At 37.8% G+C, this 18,676-nt stretch overlaps 2 protein-coding genes across 9 annotated transcripts in view; one reads left to right on the forward strand and one right to left on the reverse strand.

Annotated features, from left to right (window-relative positions):
- The window catches only part of APBB1IP (amyloid beta precursor protein binding family B member 1 interacting protein), a 121,222-nt gene extending 115,154 nt beyond the window's left edge, over positions 1-6,068 (forward strand). The window contains exon 14 of the mRNA XM_069086336.1: positions 2,388-6,068. Coding sequence (XP_068942437.1) covers positions 2,388-2,879 — 492 coding nt within the window. The 3' untranslated portion in view covers positions 2,880-6,068. The remainder of the gene's footprint in view (positions 1-2,387) is intronic.
- LOC138159957 (protein adenylyltransferase SelO-like) overlaps positions 1-18,676 on the reverse strand; it is a 105,955-nt gene that overhangs the window by 41,893 nt on the left and 45,386 nt on the right. For 2 of the 8 annotated variants that reach the window (XM_069086337.1, XM_069086341.1), the window contains exons 18-19: positions 11,420-11,499; positions 6,199-6,877 (exon numbers count right to left, since the gene is read on the reverse strand). The exons of 1 other annotated variant lie outside the window; for it this stretch is intronic. In XM_069086337.1, the coding sequence (XP_068942438.1) occupies positions 6,755-6,877; positions 11,420-11,499 (203 nt within the window). In that variant the 3' untranslated portion in view covers positions 6,199-6,754. Of the gene's footprint in view, positions 1-6,198; positions 6,878-11,419; positions 11,500-18,676 lie in introns of those variants that run through there. 5 more of the 8 variants (XR_011168025.1, XM_069086338.1, XM_069086340.1 and 2 more) reach the window with 3 other exon arrangements.

Raw genomic sequence — 18,676 nt, forward strand, 5'->3', positions numbered from 1 at the left:
CACCTTTAGTTAGTTCATTTAATTCTTATCACAATTTCGTGTGGTAGGTAGAATGGACTGTTTGATCCATTCTTCCTAAGGACACTGAAAGGGAGTGACTTCCCCAAGGCCACTGAGGAAATAGTCTTAAAAACTACACAAGGCTATCTCTGCACCTGTTTCTTCATTTGCTAAATAAGGGAGTTGGATGCAATGATATCTAAGGCCTCTTCTAGATATAAGATGAGCTTATGGAGACCACTTCTTCCAATTTCTAGTGGCAAACGCTTTTGAAACAAACAGGTACACTAAACTAGTTCACCAGTTGAAAGGTAATCTGACTGAAGCTTTCTTACAAAGTCTACAGCCCTAGGAGACAAGCATTTTTAAACCTTAAAATGCTATATAAATGTTAATTACTGTTATGATTCCCAGACTTCTGGGACGAGAAATTGAAGCAGAGATAGAAGAAGCTAGGACAGAGGGGACAGTTGGTTTGTTTTTTTACCAGAACTGTCCTTTCTTCTAAATTCTCATAAAAGTTACTCAGAAAAGATTCTCTGCCCTAATAAAAGTAGGACATTCATGCCAGGATGAGACAAAAAGGATCTGGAAGACTTCTTTGTCCTCATTTTAGCATCTATTAAGTACCTACATTGTGTAGACTGCTATTAGGTAAAATATGTGAGTGACATTATGGAATTCATCATCTAGAAGGGGGAAAAGACACATAGATTCACTAGAAGTGTGTAAAACAAAGAGCTCTAGAGGGCTATGAGGGGAAAAGGTCATTTATTCACAACACACAGGAAAAATAAGGAGAGGCTTCGAGGAGGAGGTAGTATTCGAATTACACTTCAGTGGATGACCAGGAATTCAGGAAGGTTTATAATAGGAGGATGGGCAGGGTCCTTGTCTCCTGCAGCGGTCCCCCATTTTACCAAGGGCTATAGCTACTAATGTCAGGGTGGTCAAACTGCTCATGTACAATAGAAGTGGCTATGCTCAGTTTCTAAATGTGGGTACTCTGGGAGCCTACTGGTATAGGAGAATCCAGTATCTGTTCAGGTTTAGTTTTGTTTTGCTTTAGGGACAGAATGTTGGCTGAGCAGAAAGTTAGATAAAAGGAGAAAATAGCAATAGCTAAATTCTCTCCCAATACAATCCTTTAAAGCGAGAGACAGATCCTTAGACTTGAATCCGTGAGCTCACTGTCAGCCATACTCATTCCTTTAGTCCTCTGGCTCTATGTTAACCAAAAATGAACGCCAGAATTAGGACAATGTCATCTTTACCAGATTGTCCTGTCATTTGGGATCTTTGTAAACGGCATGGCACCTGGCACAGAGCAAGCTGTATATACGTATTCCCTTCCCCCTGTTATGCAGGTTTAATCTTAACATAAATCTTACATTTACAAAACACCTTCCTCATCAGTGTCCTGTTAAATAAGTACATAAATGTTATAACCTCCATTTTATTGATGAAGAAACTGAGGCCCAGAAAGGTTTTCGCTAGCCTACAGTGTATCTGGAAAAGATGTTGGATTTGCAGACAAAAGGCCTAGTTCGGATTCCAGTTCACTTCCTTACTGCATGCCCCTTCGACCTTAATTGAGAAAGTCACTCAAGTTCCCTGGACTTGCTAATCTGGATAAAAGAAATGCCAGTCATGGTGTCAAAGTGGGGGGGGGGAGCGTCAGGGGGGTGTAGCAGCAAGCACCCCGGCATCCCCAGGGTGGCTGCTCACACAGGTTCTTGGATCTGCTTTGTTAAAGGAAAGCAACTCAAAATGGGTTAACAAGCTTACTTTAATCAGTCAGACATATATCGTTTACCTTATTCAGGGGAAAAAGGTCAGCACCCCAACTTCAAAATATACAGACAGAAACATCAAGACAGAAACAGATCAAGTAGACAGATTTCCAAACTGTCCAACCATTATATCCATACCCAGTCAACATCTGGGTTTCCAAATCTGGGTTTTTCAAAGCCGGGGGACTCTCAACAACGGCTTCCCAGAATTCAGATCAAATCACAGAACACTTCTCAAAGTGAGTCCCAAAACAAAGCTACACATCAGGGCTTATATAGCCTTCTCCTGGCTCAGAGAATGTAACAACCTTATTGACTCACTGGCCAATCAAGAAGTATCTACTGAAAAACTAGCCTCCCTCCCCAGGCTTCAGATGCATTTTAGCCTAGGGGCAGGGAAGATCTTCCAAATTTGCATTCCCATTACAGGGGCAGGGAGAAGGGGAACCAAACTTCAAGTGTAATTCCATTGACATTCCAAGATTTTATGCGTGCAAAGCACTGCATTTGAAATATGCCTACATTACCTAGACTTGAAATGTTTTAATAAGTTTATTCTTCTGTGGGAATATGAATAATGTTGTCTTTCTAAAGGACAAGAAGCCAGCCATCAGTAACTGTGATGCACCAGCACCTCCAGCCAATAATCTGAAGAAATCCCACCTGCCACCACCACCACCACAGCGGCGTTCTTCTGATGTGAATTCAGCGTCTCTGATGCCCCCCAAACCCATGCTACCCTCCAAACCGTCACTTCAGGATGATTTTCCTTTGCCACCACCTCTGGGAGAGGCTGAGCTCCCCCCACCGCCACCAGATTTTAACGAAGAACCCCCCAGCTTTGTGCCTCCTCCACCTCCTACAGCTTCTATGGGTGATGAATTTCCATTACCACCTCCCCCTCCCCCTCCACCCTTCCAATCCACAGAACCCAGTAAACCTCCCCCACCCATCACTAAAAAGCCTCCAATGCCTCCTAAAAGGCTAGAGAATCCAGGACCAGCCCCTGGCGGTGCAAGTGGGGAACAAGATTTTATGTCTGATCTGATGAAAGCTTTGCAAAAGAAAAGAGGCAACCTATCCTGAAAGATTTTGTTTCCTGGAAGAGAAACATGACAAAATATTTCTACATAAATGAGTATACTTTTTTTCCTGATTGTGTTATTTTAATTGTTGTATTATTGAGATAATTAATATTGAAACTTCAAAATAGAAATGATGTACACATTTTCAATCATTCAATTATTAACCTTTTTAGAATTGACTGACTTATGACTAAACATCTGTTTTTTTCGTATCTTTGTATTTCAGTTGAATATACCCTTGTTTTTAAAAATTGATCAAAATTATGGTATATGTCTCATTTTATAATAGAAGAATTACATAAAACGTAACATTTAAATAGAAATATTGTATAGAGAATAGTAGGTGGAAATTAGAGGGAGGCAGATCTTAGCCCTGTATGAGACCTTTCTAAGAGAGCTTTCCCATAATGGAGGAACTGCTTTATGAAATCACAGTATGTCTAATAGCTGAGACTCTATGGCCAAAGCTGGGGTATAGTAGAGGGACCATGTTAGTTGGGTGGAAAGATGGACAGGATACCTTCTAGAGGCCTCCAAGTCTTAACAGTCTATAATTCTGTGTTTAAAAGCTAAAAGAAAAACATTTTCCCTTTGTGTTTCTCAGGTTGAATAGATAAAATGGCAGCACAGTGTGCTGGGCATAAAGCTGATCTTGGAGTCACCAAAGTTTTAGAATTGGTTAGGTCTGCAGTGTCCACACAGTCCATCTAATCATCTAGCTCTTTAGCCAAGAGCAAACCTCTTCACTTGCCAGAATCCCAGAAAACTCTTAAAACTACAAATTACAGATAAATTGAGCCTGTCTTAACGGAGGCAATACACCATTGTAGAAAACTCATAGTCCAGACCAAAAAAGGGGAGGGGGAAAGGAAAACTAAACACAATTTATAATATAATCTACCATTTAAAATAATTTTTAAAGTTTTTAATTCTGGTCACATTTCTTAGTGTTATCACTTCACAATGCATTTCCCCAAAGCAAATATACAAGTTTCTCCAGTCATATTTCTAGGAAAACAAAAGGAAAAGAAACTGAAAAGTCAGTTTATTCATTTTATTTTTAGTTCACTGCCCATTTCATTTTAGAATGTACTATGCATGAACTTGGTTTTTTCATGTATGAGTACCACAAATTTGTAATTTGTAAATTAGCCATTTTTCATGTATAAGTACCACAAATTTGAATTTGTAAATTAACCACCACTAAAGTATTGTGCGTTCTAAACCTATCATTTTTCAAATCTAAGAAAGATGATATATGCCTCCATTTTGGTGTATGAAAAATGAAGTTTAGAAAATAAGTTAAATTTAATTTTACTTACAAAGCAAACATAATATGTAGGACCTAAATAGTTTTTTTTTTTAATATGGATGGAAGATTTTCAGGTTTGTCAGTTTTTAAACTAGATGATAATTTAAATATTTTCAGTTTACCTTTATAAAGTACAGTTGAGGAAGATATGATTAATCTCAATATATCTATTAAATTATAATTTATGAGGCCTTATTGGTTATTTTATGAATATGTGTTAGCACAAGGACAAAGGATAACTAATATATATACAAAATTCCTCTTTAAATACTGTCAACCTATTAGAAAATTACCAGTTACCAACATCTGATTCTGGGAGGATCATAGACATCCAAGTTAACAAAAATGTGTGATTTCCCAACATAGTGAAATAAATCTCAGGAAAGCATTTTTCCTGATACTTGACTCCAATGTAGTGAAGTAAGAACAGGTACCTATGGCACTGCCCTTCTTTACCCTGCTTGTTGATCAGTCTAACTCTAAGCCCACCCTCCATAATCCCTGTGGGCTCAGGGATCCATTTCCTTTCGAGGGCCCAAAGGCAGCACAGTTTAGAGATTTGGAGTTGGAGGATCTAAGTTTAAATCCTCGGTCGCCTACTTTTAATACATTTGTGACCCTTGAACAAATCACTGAGGAGGCCTCAGTTTTGTTATCTGCAGAATTATTCCTAAGGTCCTTTCTAGCTTAAAGTTATATATTATTTTAACACATGATAAATTGGATTACTTCCTGAGCCACCTTTGTGGTCTAGGTTTGCTTCCAAGCAAGTTTAAGAGCCCTGTTAATTGAAACTCCCCAGGACTACCTAGGCCCTTATCAGAGGGTTCCTTGGGACTTAGCCAGATCACCTGGGCTTCTCTGATGCTGATCAACCTTTTTTTCCTGAATTCGTCTCAGACTTTTTGTTGTTGTTCAACATGGTAGACCAATTTTGTTGTTTTCTGTGTAATTACTGAAAGTAAAAACTGTACAACTGCGTGTCCCCATGGTGGTGAATCTCCTCCCTCTTTTGTCAGCCCCCTCCCTTCTCACCTCTCTTTATTGCAGATAATCTGTTGTCCATCTGTAACCTGAGATATACATCTCATTAAATCAGAAAGCTAACTTTTATGTACAATTCTAAATTCCCAGATGGCTTGGAAATGAGTCCTAAAATTCCTTCTAAAGGCCCTTTTTACTTACTTCCACATTCATGACTGTTCTGGGTAGATAGCATTAGCAACTCTGACCACTGGATAAGTTTATAGATTACTATAAAAATGTAAATGCTATAAATTTTTTGTTTTTAGAGTTCTGTGAATAATTTTATATATGTATATAAATTTTATTTTGTAGTCACAGAATTTTAGTGCTAGGAAGTACCTCCCTAATCACCTAATCCAACCACTTCCATTTTATGCATAAGGCTCAGACACATAGCAACAGAGGCAGCCCAAGAACACACTTCTCCTAACTTAGAGGCCTTTGTTTTTCCCCCTGTGCTGTGCATAGATGGGTAAGGCCTTGGCTACATATGGTCCAAGGAAGTGGCATGCTGAAGGCTGTACCATAACAAAGAAATACATCAGAAAAGAATCAACAGATCAAAAACAAGGCTGCTAACAAAAGAAACTGAGAACAAGCCCAAGATCTGAATGAAGCCTAGGAGTCAAGAGAAGAAGCAATGCAGAAGAGCCCAGCTTGTACACCAGGCTCCACTCTGTGGTCTGAAGAGTTCTCGTGCACCAGCACCATCCCATCCTGCATCTCTACCAGCACAGGGGCCTTGATATACATGTTTCCACAAAACAAAAACAAGTTGAATATTTGCTAAATAAGTTTTGTACAAAGATAAAATGTTTTATTTTAAGTAAAATAAAATAAACTGGAACTTAATGTTGTCTTTTTAAGTCTTACCAAGAGAACTTAAAAAGAAAATTATTCTATTGAAAAATATGCTTGTTTAATGGAGTCTGGTCTTTAAAATTTGATTCTGAAACCTAAAGAAATTCAAACAGAAGCAAAAGCCTGAAAAACACTGCTCCATTTAATGTCATTTCATAATAATTACATTAGCAATACTTTATATAACACAAATTCCACCACAGCCATTGTTCAGCTATCACTCAAGTTCACAGTGATCCTACATAGTAAACTCCAGCCAGTTACTTATTAGCTATTTCTATCATAAAATGAAATGTTCTCTAAAATGTGACATCTAATATAGGATTTTGTAGAAGCAGTTAGTAATGTAAGATAGGCATTATTTTTTTTAGCAGAATTGACTAAAAGGTTATCTTAAAATTTCTTTATTTTTAAAAACAATTCAAGTGATTACTGGAAGTTATAGTCTTTACAAATTACTGATTAAAACACAAAGATCTGAACAATTTTCAGTAGGAAGAGTTTAGGATTAAGTGTTTTTTGGGTAAATAAATGTTCATTTTTCACATATAATTATACTACATTATTATAAAAATCTATGATTCATCAATATGCAATTTCTTATTAACAATTTCTCAGACTACATTATATTAAAAGTCCAGTGTTTAACAAGTATTCCTATTTAGTACCAACTTTCATCAGGATGAACAGCTAACTTTGAGATCTTTTGCCCATAAAGGGGTAGGTAAAGAATACCCTGCTTTTTCTGCTGCTGACTGCTTCTGGAATGGACGCTGAAGAACTTGCTGTAAAAGATGAACCTAAAAAATTAGAACAAATAAAAACTTCACTGGGAGAGAGAGAAGAAATTCCTTTTTTTTTTTGCTTTTTTTTGGGGGGGAGGGCAATTGGGGTTAAGTGACTTGCCCAAGGTCACACAGCTAGTTTTCCAAACCCAGGTCCTCCTGACTCCAGAGCCAGTGCTCTATTCACTGAGCCACCCCAGGAGAAGAAATTCTAATAAGATAATCTTAGCCTTTATTTTATTACTACATTTTAACATAAATGTGGGGGTATTTAATACCTAGCACAATGCTGGATACATAGTATTATTTAAAAATGAAACCAAGCTTATTTTGTTTTAATGAGCATAATAGCTAGCCAGGTACTGTGCAAAGTACTTCATAATTATTAGCACATATGACTGTAACAACCACCCTTGAAGGTAGGTGCTATTATGATTCCCATTTAACATGAGGAAACTGAGGCAAACAGGGTTAAGTGACTTTCCCAGGGTCATACAGCTAGTGTGTCTATTGAAATTGGATTTGAACTCGGATCTTCCTCCCTCTAGGCTCAGTGTTCACCATGTCACCTAACTTCCTCAAACCCAACGTTTGCCACCACCCTCTTCTAGCTTATCATCTTGGATCTTTTTTACATGACTGCCATGTCAGAATGTATGGACTGCTAAGATTTAAATGGTAACATATGATGGGGAGTCAAGACAGTCAAGAAAAGGCAGCTGCTCACCCAAGTTCTCCCCCAAACTCCTCTGAACACCTTTAAATAATTCTATAAAATAATTCCTGGAGTGGAAGAACGCAAGAAAGATCAGAGTAAAATCATTTTCCAGCCAAAGACAACTTAGAAGGTCAGCAGGAAAGGTCTGTCACACTGGGTGAGAGTGGAGCATAGTCCAGCACAAACTGTGACAGCACAGACCCAGCTCCAGCAAACCAGGAGCAGGCCTTGAGAGCCACTGAATCTACAGTGGCATTGGCTGTTTCTGGAGCTCTCGGTCCACAGACAGAATAAGATTACAGGGGTCTTTTTGCTGGCACTAGAGGTGGGACTCTGTTGCATTGCCCACACTGCAGTCCTGGGTGGAGGTCCTAGGGCCAGAAGGAGCACCAGCACAACAGAGATTGTGACTGCAGTGGAATGGGGCAGAAAAGAGTGCTTGTGGTTGCTCAAAGGCCAAAGCACAGGCCAGGAGAGTAGTAAACACATCTCTTTAGATCACACCACCTTGGAAGAGCTGAAAACTTACAGGTCCCTAGAAGTATTTCTGAAAACAACTGCAAAAAACCCTGAAGCTTGGGATAGTGTACCCTCCACCCTGGAAGCAGAGCCCCCCTTTAACAGACTGGAAAAATGAGCAAACAACAGGAAAAAAATCTGACCATATAAAGTTACTATGGTGACAATGAAGATCAAAACATACTCTCAGAAGAAGAAAAAGTCAAAACTACTACATCCAAAGCTTGCAAGAAAAATATCAGTTAGTCTCAGGCCATGGAGTAGCTCAAAGAGGATTTTGAAAATCAAGTAAGAAAGAGGAAAAATTAGGAAGAGAAATGATAGTGATGCAAGAAAATGTTTTTTAAAAAAGTGAACAGCTTGGTAAAAAAGATAGAAAAAAAATAATGAAGAAAATAACACCTTAAAAAATAGACAAGGCCAAGTGTTGAAAGAAGTACAAAAAAAAATGAGAAGAATGCATTGAAAAGCAAAATCAGCCAAATGGAAAAAGAGGCACAAAAATTCACTGAAGAAAAAAATTTCCTAAAAAAGTAGAATTGGCCAAGTGGAAAAGGTGATACAAAAACTCACTGAAGAAAATAATTCCTTAAAAAATCAGAATGGAGTAAATGGAAGCTAAAGACTTTATGAGAAATCAATAAACAATAAAACAAAATCAAAAGAATGAAAAATAGATAGAAGGCAAAGTGAAATATCTCACTGGAAAAATAACTGACCTGGAAAAGAGATCCAGGAGAGATAATATGAAAATTATTGGACTACCTGAAAGCCATAATTTTAAAAAAAAGCCTAGACATCATCTTTCAAGAAATTATCAAGGAAGACTGTCCTAATATTCTAAAGGGAGAAGGCAAAATAGAAACTGAAAGAATCCACTGATCACCTCCTGAAAGAGATCCCAAAATGAAAACTCCCAGGAACATTATAGCTAAATCCCAGAGCTACCAGGTCAAGCAGAAAATGTTTAAGCCAACAGAAAGAAACAATTAAAGTATTGTGGAGCCACAGTCAGGTTAACATAAGATTTAGCAGCTTCTACATTAAAGGACTGGAGGGTTTGTACTATGATGTTCTGGAAGGCAAATGAGCTAGGATTACAATCAAGAATCACCTACCCAGCAAAACTGAGTATAATCCTTCAGAGGAAAAAATGAATATTCAATGAAATGGAGGTGTTTCAAGCATTCTTGATGAAAAGACCAGAACTGAATGGAAAATATGATTCAAATATGACAAGAGAAGCGTGAAAAGGTAAACAGGAAAGAGAAATCATAAGCGACTTAAGGTTAAACGGTTTATATTCTTACATGGGAAGATAATACATGTAACTCACAAGAACCTCATTAATAGGGCATTTAGAAGGAGAATATGTAGACAGAAGGCACAGGTGTCAGCTGAATAAGAAGGGATGATACCTAAAAAAAATAAAATTGAGGGGTGAGAGAGGAATGCACTGGGAGAAAGGGAAAGGTAGAATGGGGCAAATTATCTCACATAAATGAGGTAAGAAAAAGTTTTTACAGTGGAGGGGAACATGAGGGAGGTGAGAGGGAGTGAGTGAACCTTTCTTTCATTGGAATTGGCTCAAAGAGGGAATTGCATATACACTCAATTGAATATAGAAATCTATCTTACCCTACAGGAAAGTAGGGGGGAAAGGGATAAGAAAAGAGAGATGACAGAAGGGAGGGTAGATTGGGGGAGGCTGTAGTCAGAATTAAACACTTTTGAGGAGGGAGAGGGTGAAAGCAGAGAAAGAACAAAATAAACAGAGGGGAAACTAGGATGAAGAGAAGTACAGTTAGCAATTGTAATTGTGAAAAAAATTAGAAGCAATTTTCTCTGATAAAGGCTCTCATTTCTCAAAGAACCGAATCAAATTTATAAAAATAACTGCCATTCCCCAATTGACAAATGATTTTTTAAAATGAACAGTTTTCAGATGAAGTAATCAAAGCTATCTATATCCATATGAAAAAATGCTCTAAACCTGAATGGAGAAATGAAAATTAAAACAATTCTGAGATACTACTTCATACCTATTAAATTGGCTAATGAAACAGAAAGGTAAAGTGAGAAATGTCGGAAGGAATGGGGGGAAAAATGAGATACTGAGTCACTGTTGGTGGAGTTGTGAACTGATTCAACCATTCTGTAGAGCAGTTGGGAACTATGCCTAAAGACTATAAAACCAAACATACCCCTTAACCTAAAAAAAAAAAAAAAACCTGGGAAGATTTACAGAAGATAATGCAGAGTGACATGTATTGTGTACAGAGTAGCAGCAACATTGTATGATGATCAACTGTGACTGACTTAGCTATTTTCAGCTATACAGTGATCCAAGACAATTCTGAAGGACTTATGATGAAAAATGCCATCGATCCCCAGAGAAAGAATTGATGGTACCTGAATACAGATTGAAGCATACTTTTATTTTACTTTATTTTCTTGAGTTTTTTGTCTGTTTTCTTTCACAACATAACTAAAATGAAAATATGTTTTGTATGACTGCACATGTATAACAACCTATTTCAAACTGCTTGCCTTCTCAATGGGGGAAGGGTGGAGAGAGAAGAAGGCAGAAAATTTGGAATTCAAAGTTTTAAAAACGAATGTTAAAAATTGTTTTTACATGTAATCGGGGAAAAATAAAACATTAAACAAAAATTTTTTTAAATAAAGGTATTTTCTATATATGTTCTAAAATTGTTACTGTATGCAATGAAGAGATGCAATGTGATGTAGTAGAGAGTCTCACCTTGTATTCAGAAAGACCTAATTTTAGCCCTGGCTATAGGACTTTGCTCAACTTACTTCAGAGTTCTTGGCAATTTATAGGCTTGTGATCCAGACTTTTAAAAAATGTTGTCAATATTCCCTTTTTCAATATATGCCAAACTTTATTTAAAATATTGTAACCAGCTAGTTGGCTCAGCAGATAGAGCACTAGGCCTGGAGTCAAGAAGACTCATCTTCCTGAGTACTACTTCAGCCTCACACACAGTGACCCTAGGCAAGTCACTTAACCCTTTGTCTAAGTTCCTCATCTTTAAAATGAACTAGAGAAGGAAATGGCAAATCACTCTAATATCTTTGTCAAGAAAACCCCAAGTAGTGTCACCACTGACCAACAACTATAATGTTTTTCAATGTCAAGTCTTTTCCTCAAGACCAAATTTCAAAAGACAAATCACAAGACTGTGAGCATGAAAATGAGTTTTTGTCTGTTTAGAAAAGCCTACCAACACTAGCAAAAGTTTAAAACACATGGCACTTAAAATCGTGAACATGTAGAAAAAATTCAACAATCTTACCTCCGAAAAATCATTCATTTCTGCTTTTCTCACGGCAGATTCTGCCATCCAATTCTTCAGCACATATCTAGGATTGACACCTAAATTAAGATAAATAGCCTTAACTCATTTATGAGTTTACTACGATACTATTATTTCTTTATCCCTAAAGTCAAAGGACCTTATGGATCGTTGATTTTGGGTTTTTGGTTTTTTTTGCCTTTTTGGAGGGCAATTGGGGTTAAGTAACTTGCCCAAGGTTACACGGCTAGTTTTTTTGTGTGGGTGTTAAGTATCTGAGGCCAGAATTGAACTCAGGTCCTCCTGACCCCAGGGCCGGCGCTTTACTCACTGCGCCACCTAGCTGCCCCTGTTGATGTTTTCAAAAAAGGAAAAATTAGTAGAACCTTTCAAAAAGTTTTTAAAATAATGAATATTACATTATGTAAGTAGTTCTGTCAGAATAAACCATTAATAGTCACTATTTCAAAATAAAGGGGGAAAAAATCATCCATGTGGGGAGCTTCCTGGTATGGACAGGGAGATAACTTGTCTGTCATTTATAGTCTTAAGGTGGGGCATGGGACACTGAAAGTCTGTGTGACTTGCCAACAGTCACAAACTAAAACAAATCAGGAGCAAAACTTAATCACAGGTCTTCCTGATTCTAAGGCAAGCCCTCCATATACCACTTTGCCTGACCAAAGTTAAAATTCTGAAGTTTTGCTTGGGATGCCCCAATTTCAATGGATGCTAGCACCAGAGCTTCTCTTATCTTTAAAATTATTTGAATTCAAACTATATAATAGTTTTAACCAGGTGTCTCTCCTAAGAAAAAAAAGTACTTTTATTGTGTTGTACTTGATACACAAAGATAGCACTACTTACTTACTGTCAACATAACATTCATTCTGAGTTGTTTTTGAATAAGGGTGATAAAATTTTTTGCAAAGGAAGCCACATTAATTCAACTAGCATTAGCACCCTTTTAACCATGACATACAATTTGCATGATGGTTAGGAAGGCACAGGGCCAAAAATAAATAAATAAATAAATGAATGACCATTAACAGGATGATTCAACCCATGACCTTGGCTTACACTGTATTATAAACTCTAATTAGCAGAGGTACTCAGCCAAAAGTCAAAGTTGGAATGTAGGGAGGACTCAAACAAGACACAGTAAAGGAAATTCTCCTTGTAAATTAAAAACTAAGTTTTTCTTTCTTCAGGAAATCTTTAACACCTTTAACACTGCAACTGATGTTCCCAAATTCTTTAGAAAGTCGGGAGAGGCAACAAATTGGAGGACACCAATCAAACTACACTCGCCTTCCCTTATATTCCCCCACGGTCTCTTCCTACATTTGCCAACTTTACCCACTAACCTATGCCTAAAAATTTCCTAATCACACTATTAAGGAGAATTCTCAAAATAGGGATAAAAATATTGCAGTTATCAATAAAGTCATAAGCTCCTTTAAGCACAAGATAGCTTAATTAAAACAGATTATTTGAACCATCATATTGAAAAGAGCTCTAGAAATATCTTTTGGGAAACTATAAAGAAAAGGACAAAATGTGAAATTTCTCTCTGCAACATATCCAAAAAACACAAATTACATCTTTTTTTGGTGGCATGTCTAATTTTGATTCTGTGCTTTGGAAGCTGTTAATAAAACAAGATAAAACAGCAACTGCAGAGTTAGCAAGGGAATTTTAAAAATGCTCTCTTATGCCAAAAAAGCAAGTCAGAACAGATTTTAATCTGCTTTTTCTGTATGACTAATAGAAAATAAGAGCTACAAAATCAGTATAGAGTGTGTATCTCAGCTGGTAGACATCTAGGTCAAACTAAGGAAAAGGTTTTGCCTTTTATCCAGTGGGTTAAGGTAATACAATGTAAGGGTAGTCTGTCCTTTCATAGATTTCAGTATTTATAATTGCCCATAAACATTTTTACCAAAAAAAACCTCATGGTGAAACATATTTAATCCTAATCAAACCAAATACCCTCCTATGAAGGACAGCATAAAGATTGTCTTCTCTAACAAGGCGTCTCCTCATATCTTTACATTTCCCCCTTTTGACCAAAGGGAGGGGGTCTGAAAGAACTCCCATCCTTCTGGCCAATAAAGGAGAGGCAGGTATAAGCCAAGATGCCACGAGGGGCCAGTTGTTTTATCCCAGGAAGTCAGTTCCTTGAGGAGACCTATTTGGGATGTGTGTCCCAGGTATCAGTGCTAGCCACTGTTTGCTTGCAAGCAGAAAAGAGAGGGAGGCCAAGAATGTAGAGAGAGAAAATGCCAACACACTTGAATCAGGGCCTTGGTGGTTGGGCACATAACAAAAGGGAAGAGGAGAAAAAACTAGGACAGTATACTCAGCCCTCATCTGGAATCTTGGGACAGCTGTTTCATCTGTTGGCTGTTTCTGGGTCCACCCTAGATGAACCTTGAAGTCTCTGGAGAGTTCTGCCATTCACTTAGGAGCAGGGGCTTTCTTCAGATGGTCCAGGAGTACACACCCACAAGTTTAGCAGCTCTGGGAGTAGTCAGAAGAACCTTATAAACAATGATTGATTGATCAGTATGGGGCCAGTTTTCAGATAAGAAAACTCCTTGCATCAATCTTTGGATCTGAGTTTCTGGTCAGCATAACATAGGCCCTTGGTTAAGGATCTCTGAGCAGCACATAGAGATCAGGTTTCCCAGCCATGTGGGGCTTAGCTTCAAACAATACAATAAGGTTTTTCATAAATTCATAATCATAACTATATTAAGTCAGGTCATATTAATGGCATGTTACATATCAAACTACTTAGAGGGCTCACAGTGGACTAGTTTTGAGAAGAGTGATTTACGTATCACCGAGGTAAACCAAGAAAACTTAAACATAAACATCTTAAAACAAAAGACCAAAGCAATGCAATAGTTATCACCAATGTTAATAAACATCAGGTCTTCTCATATCCTAGTAACCCATTCTCAATATCCATTTAGTCAGCACATTTTGAGTTCCAGATGTCTCATGTTGTTATCTGGTCCCAAGATATTTTTCCTTGGACAACAGGCTTTATTCTCAGGACAGCCCTAAAGGGAACTCTGCTTCTCTAGTTCCAAATCTAGGTGCCTAGATAATTCTGACAATATAATTTAGTAAATTTGGTTCTTCAATCTTGAAACTTCAGAGAATTTCACTTTATTCCATTTGTTATTTCTATCCTTACCTAAGTCCTGTTCCATATATAAGAATCTTTTAAAAATTTGTGGGGGTTCAACTGTAAACTCTTCTGTCCTTTAAAATGATCAGACAGATACTTTAAAATAATTTCCCTTTCTTTACCATTATCAATTTAATTTATATGTAAAATCCTTAATCCAATTTTGAGAGCTTATTACTAAAACATACTCAAAACCTGAATTTTCATGGTAGATAAATTCAGAAGTACATATATATATATACATACACACACACACACACATATGTAAATATGTATATAGCTCATAGAGAAAATAGTCTAATCTTCTTGTTTTCTCAACATTTACTATATTCCATTTATTTAGAAAACTTTCACATTACATCTTTGTTGTATTGCCTTGTCTAATCATTTCCCCCTCAGGAGGATATGAGCCCTATATTATAATTTGACCACAAATAGAGGTTAAAATTGTAAGATGTTCATGCTTGCATTCTATAATAGTAACCCAGAGATGTTCCAGTATCAATCTATTTTTTAATAGATTTAGTACTGTACTTACAAAACTTTTTAATTATATAAATTTGCTATAAAAGGAAAAGGGGTATAGTTATAACATTGTATATATAACAGGAGGAAAAACTCCCTTAACTCTGATTCCAGGCATGAGGCATATCTGACAGTCAATCATGTAATCAGATAGTATTAAAAGCAGGACTCAGGATTAACCAGCAGGGGATTTTTCCTTTTCAGAAAGGAAATAGCATAATGGGGAAATAAAATATCAGTTCCCAGACTGCAGCACATGCCATTTTCTACTATTGGCTTCATGACAGTTCAGACAACTATCCCTGTAATCAAAGCTCAGAACAATAGTAAGTTATAGTCCTAAGAATTTTTACCTTAAATAGCAAAATTCCAATAACCACAACTTAGGACTTCATATCTTTTCTGATGTTTCCCTAACAGTTAACATTTCATTTGTCTTTTACTTATAAATTAAAACTACCCATATTCTGGAGCTTCAGACATACAGCAAATGCCTGATAGTTTCTCATCATTGATATGTTGAACTTACATCTGTAAATCACCCTATATACTTTCATAATAGCCAAGAATTTCAAATGAAAAATTGCTATTATATATTATTACTGTATATTTTTAAATGAAATATACCTCATTAAATGTTTGACAGTTTTCTGATATTTTTTATCACATCCTTTTAAAAAGCTTATTGTCCAAGGAAAAATATCTTGGGACCAGATAACATGAGACATCTAGAATGTGCTGACTAAATGGATATTGAGAATGGGTTACTAGGATATGAGAAGACCTGATGTTTATTAACATTGGTGATAACTACTGCATTGCTTTGGTCTTTTGTTTTAAGATGTTTATGTTTAAGTTTTCTTGGTTTACCTCGGTGATACGTAAATCACTCTTCTCAAAACCAGTCCACTGTGAGCCCTCTAAGTAGTTTGATATGTAACATGCCATTAATATGACCTGACTTAATATAGTTATGATTATGAATTTATGAAAAACCTTATTGTATTGTTTGAAGCTAAGCCCCACATGGCTGGGAAACCTGATCTCTATGTGCTGCTCAGAGATCTTTAACCTAGGGCCTATGTTATACTGACCAGAAACTCAGATCCAAAGATTGATGCAAGGAGTTTTCTTATCTGAAAACTGGCCCCATACTGATCAATCAATCATTGTTTATAAGGTTCTTCTGACTACTCCCAGAGCTGCTAAACTTGTGGGTGTGTACTCCTGGACCGTCTGAAGAAAGCCCCTGCTCCTAAGTGAATGGCAGAACTCTCCAGAGACTTCAAGGTTCATCTAGTGTGGACCCAGAAACAGCCAACAGATGAAACAGCTGTCCCAAGATTCCAGATGAGGGCTGAGTATACAGTCCTAGTTTTTTCTCCTCTTCCCTTTTGTTATGTGCCCAACCACCAAGGCCCTGATTCAAGTGTGTTGGCATTTTCTCTCTCTACATTCTTGGCCCCCCTCTCTTTTCTGCTTGCAAGCAAACAATGGCTAGCACTGATACCTGGGACACACATCCCAAATAGGTCTCCTCAAGGAACTGGCTTCCTGGGATAAAACAACTGGCCCCTCGTGGCATCTTGGCTTATACCTGCCTCTCCTTTATTGGCCAGAAGGATGGGAGTTCTTTCAGACCCCCTCCCTTTGGTCAAAAGGGAGAAATGTCAAGATATGAGGAGATACCTTGTTTTCTAGAGCTAAGGCCCAGCAAACAGGCTGTGCCCTGAGCTTGACATAACAACAGTCCTTTGTGTTTACCCTCTGGATGATCTCACTTTCTGGCAAAATCATATAATTATCATATTGCTTTGACCAGCACAAGGTGTTCTCTGAGCTTGGACAAGTTCTGGTCATGAAGCTCTGCTACGCATCAAACTTGTCACACTGTTGCTGTTAGCCCTCACTGTTAGAGCCACAGGTCACTGCACAACCAAGCACTCAGATCTTCCCATACTGCCTCAGGTCCCTCAACTAGGTTTTGGGCCTCGGCACATGTGTCTCGATCCCTCCTTGCTTGCAAGCTGTTTCCCTCCCTTTGAAATTAGGCTTCTGTTTGATTTCTGACTCCCTGTCTCTAGCTTGCTCTGTTTGGCTCCAGCTACCCGCAGGTTAGAGCAGGCCTGTACAACCTACAGCCCTTGGACCTCCTGCCAGCATGCCAAAGGATTTCAGGAGGCCCGTGAAAAATGTAGAGGAAAACATCCTTTATGTGTAGAAGAAATCCTTTGGAATGCAGCAAGCAGCCACGGCTGCAGCTTAGAGGCTGTTTAGGTCTGGTTGATGCTTTTCATGGACAAAATTTAAAGCACAGAACAAATGATTCATCGCCTCCTAATATTTATAACCATAAATACTATATTACTAGTAATATTATCTTTGAATAAGAGATAAATAATAAATATTAAAGACCAAATCTTACCATCATTGAACACATCATGCAAAACATTGTAAAGTGCTGATGTGCCGAGTATTATGAAAAGTTAATAAGAAATGGTCTCGGACTTTATTTTCAGTGTGCTTTTTTAAATGCATGGTTTGGTTTTCGTTAACAGTCATTATTCTAATTTAAATTCTGTTCAATTCAACAAGTATTTCTGTTATTAAGTTACCTATTCTATGCCAGTTACTGTAGATACAAAGTAGCACCAAGGACACAACCCTTCCTACTGTTCACTGAAATAGCATATCTGCTGATTAAAAATCAAACATAAATTAAGACAATGTCTTCCAGCTAAAGTGGCTGCCAGAAAAAAAGGCTGATTGCCCAGCTTCCTTATACCTACTCCAACAAAAACCTTAAATTCTTAAGAAACTGGCAATGATTACAAAATCCATACAACAAGTAGCCAGAAACAAAAGGGTAATAGTAATAGCAAAGAAGGCCACCAACAAAGTCTGACAACAGAAGTACAAGCCAGGGGTGGCTAGGTGGCACAGTGAATAGAGCACCAGCCCTGGAGTCAGGAGGACCTGTGTTCAAATCTGGTCTCAGACACTTGACACACTTACTAGCCGTGTGACTTTGGGCAAGTCATTTAACTCCAACTGCTCTCCAAAAAGCAAAAAAAAAAAAAATTGGGATTTCGGGGGCAGCTAGGTGGTGCCAGCCCCAGAGTTGGGAGGACCCAAGTTCGGTTCCGGCCTCAGACACTTAACACCCACACAAAAAAACTAGCCGTGTAACCTTGGGCAAGTTACTTAACCCCAACTGTCCTCCAAAAAAAAAAAAGTACAAGCCAGCAGCCTCCCAGTGCAACCCGAGATGAGTGAGAATCTGGAGGCAATGAGAGTGGATAGCTCCTAAAAGAAAACCTATTAGTGACAGAAGCCAGGCCTTGGGGTGGCTAGGTGGCACAGTAAGTAAAGTGCTGGCCCTGGAGTCGGGAGGACCTGAGTTTGGTTCTGGCCTCAGACACTTAACACCCACACAAAAAAACTAGCCGTGCAACCTTGGGCAAGTTACTTAACCCCGATTGCCCTCCAAAAGGCAAAAAAAAAAAAAAAAAAGCCAGGCCTTGAAAGTC

The sequence above is a fragment of the Petaurus breviceps genome, unplaced genomic scaffold, assembly GCF_028583685.1.
Source record: "Petaurus breviceps papuanus isolate PSGF00001 unplaced genomic scaffold, PetGlider_PUasm1.0 178, whole genome shotgun sequence".
Taxonomy (NCBI): Eukaryota; Metazoa; Chordata; class Mammalia; order Diprotodontia; family Petauridae; genus Petaurus; species Petaurus breviceps.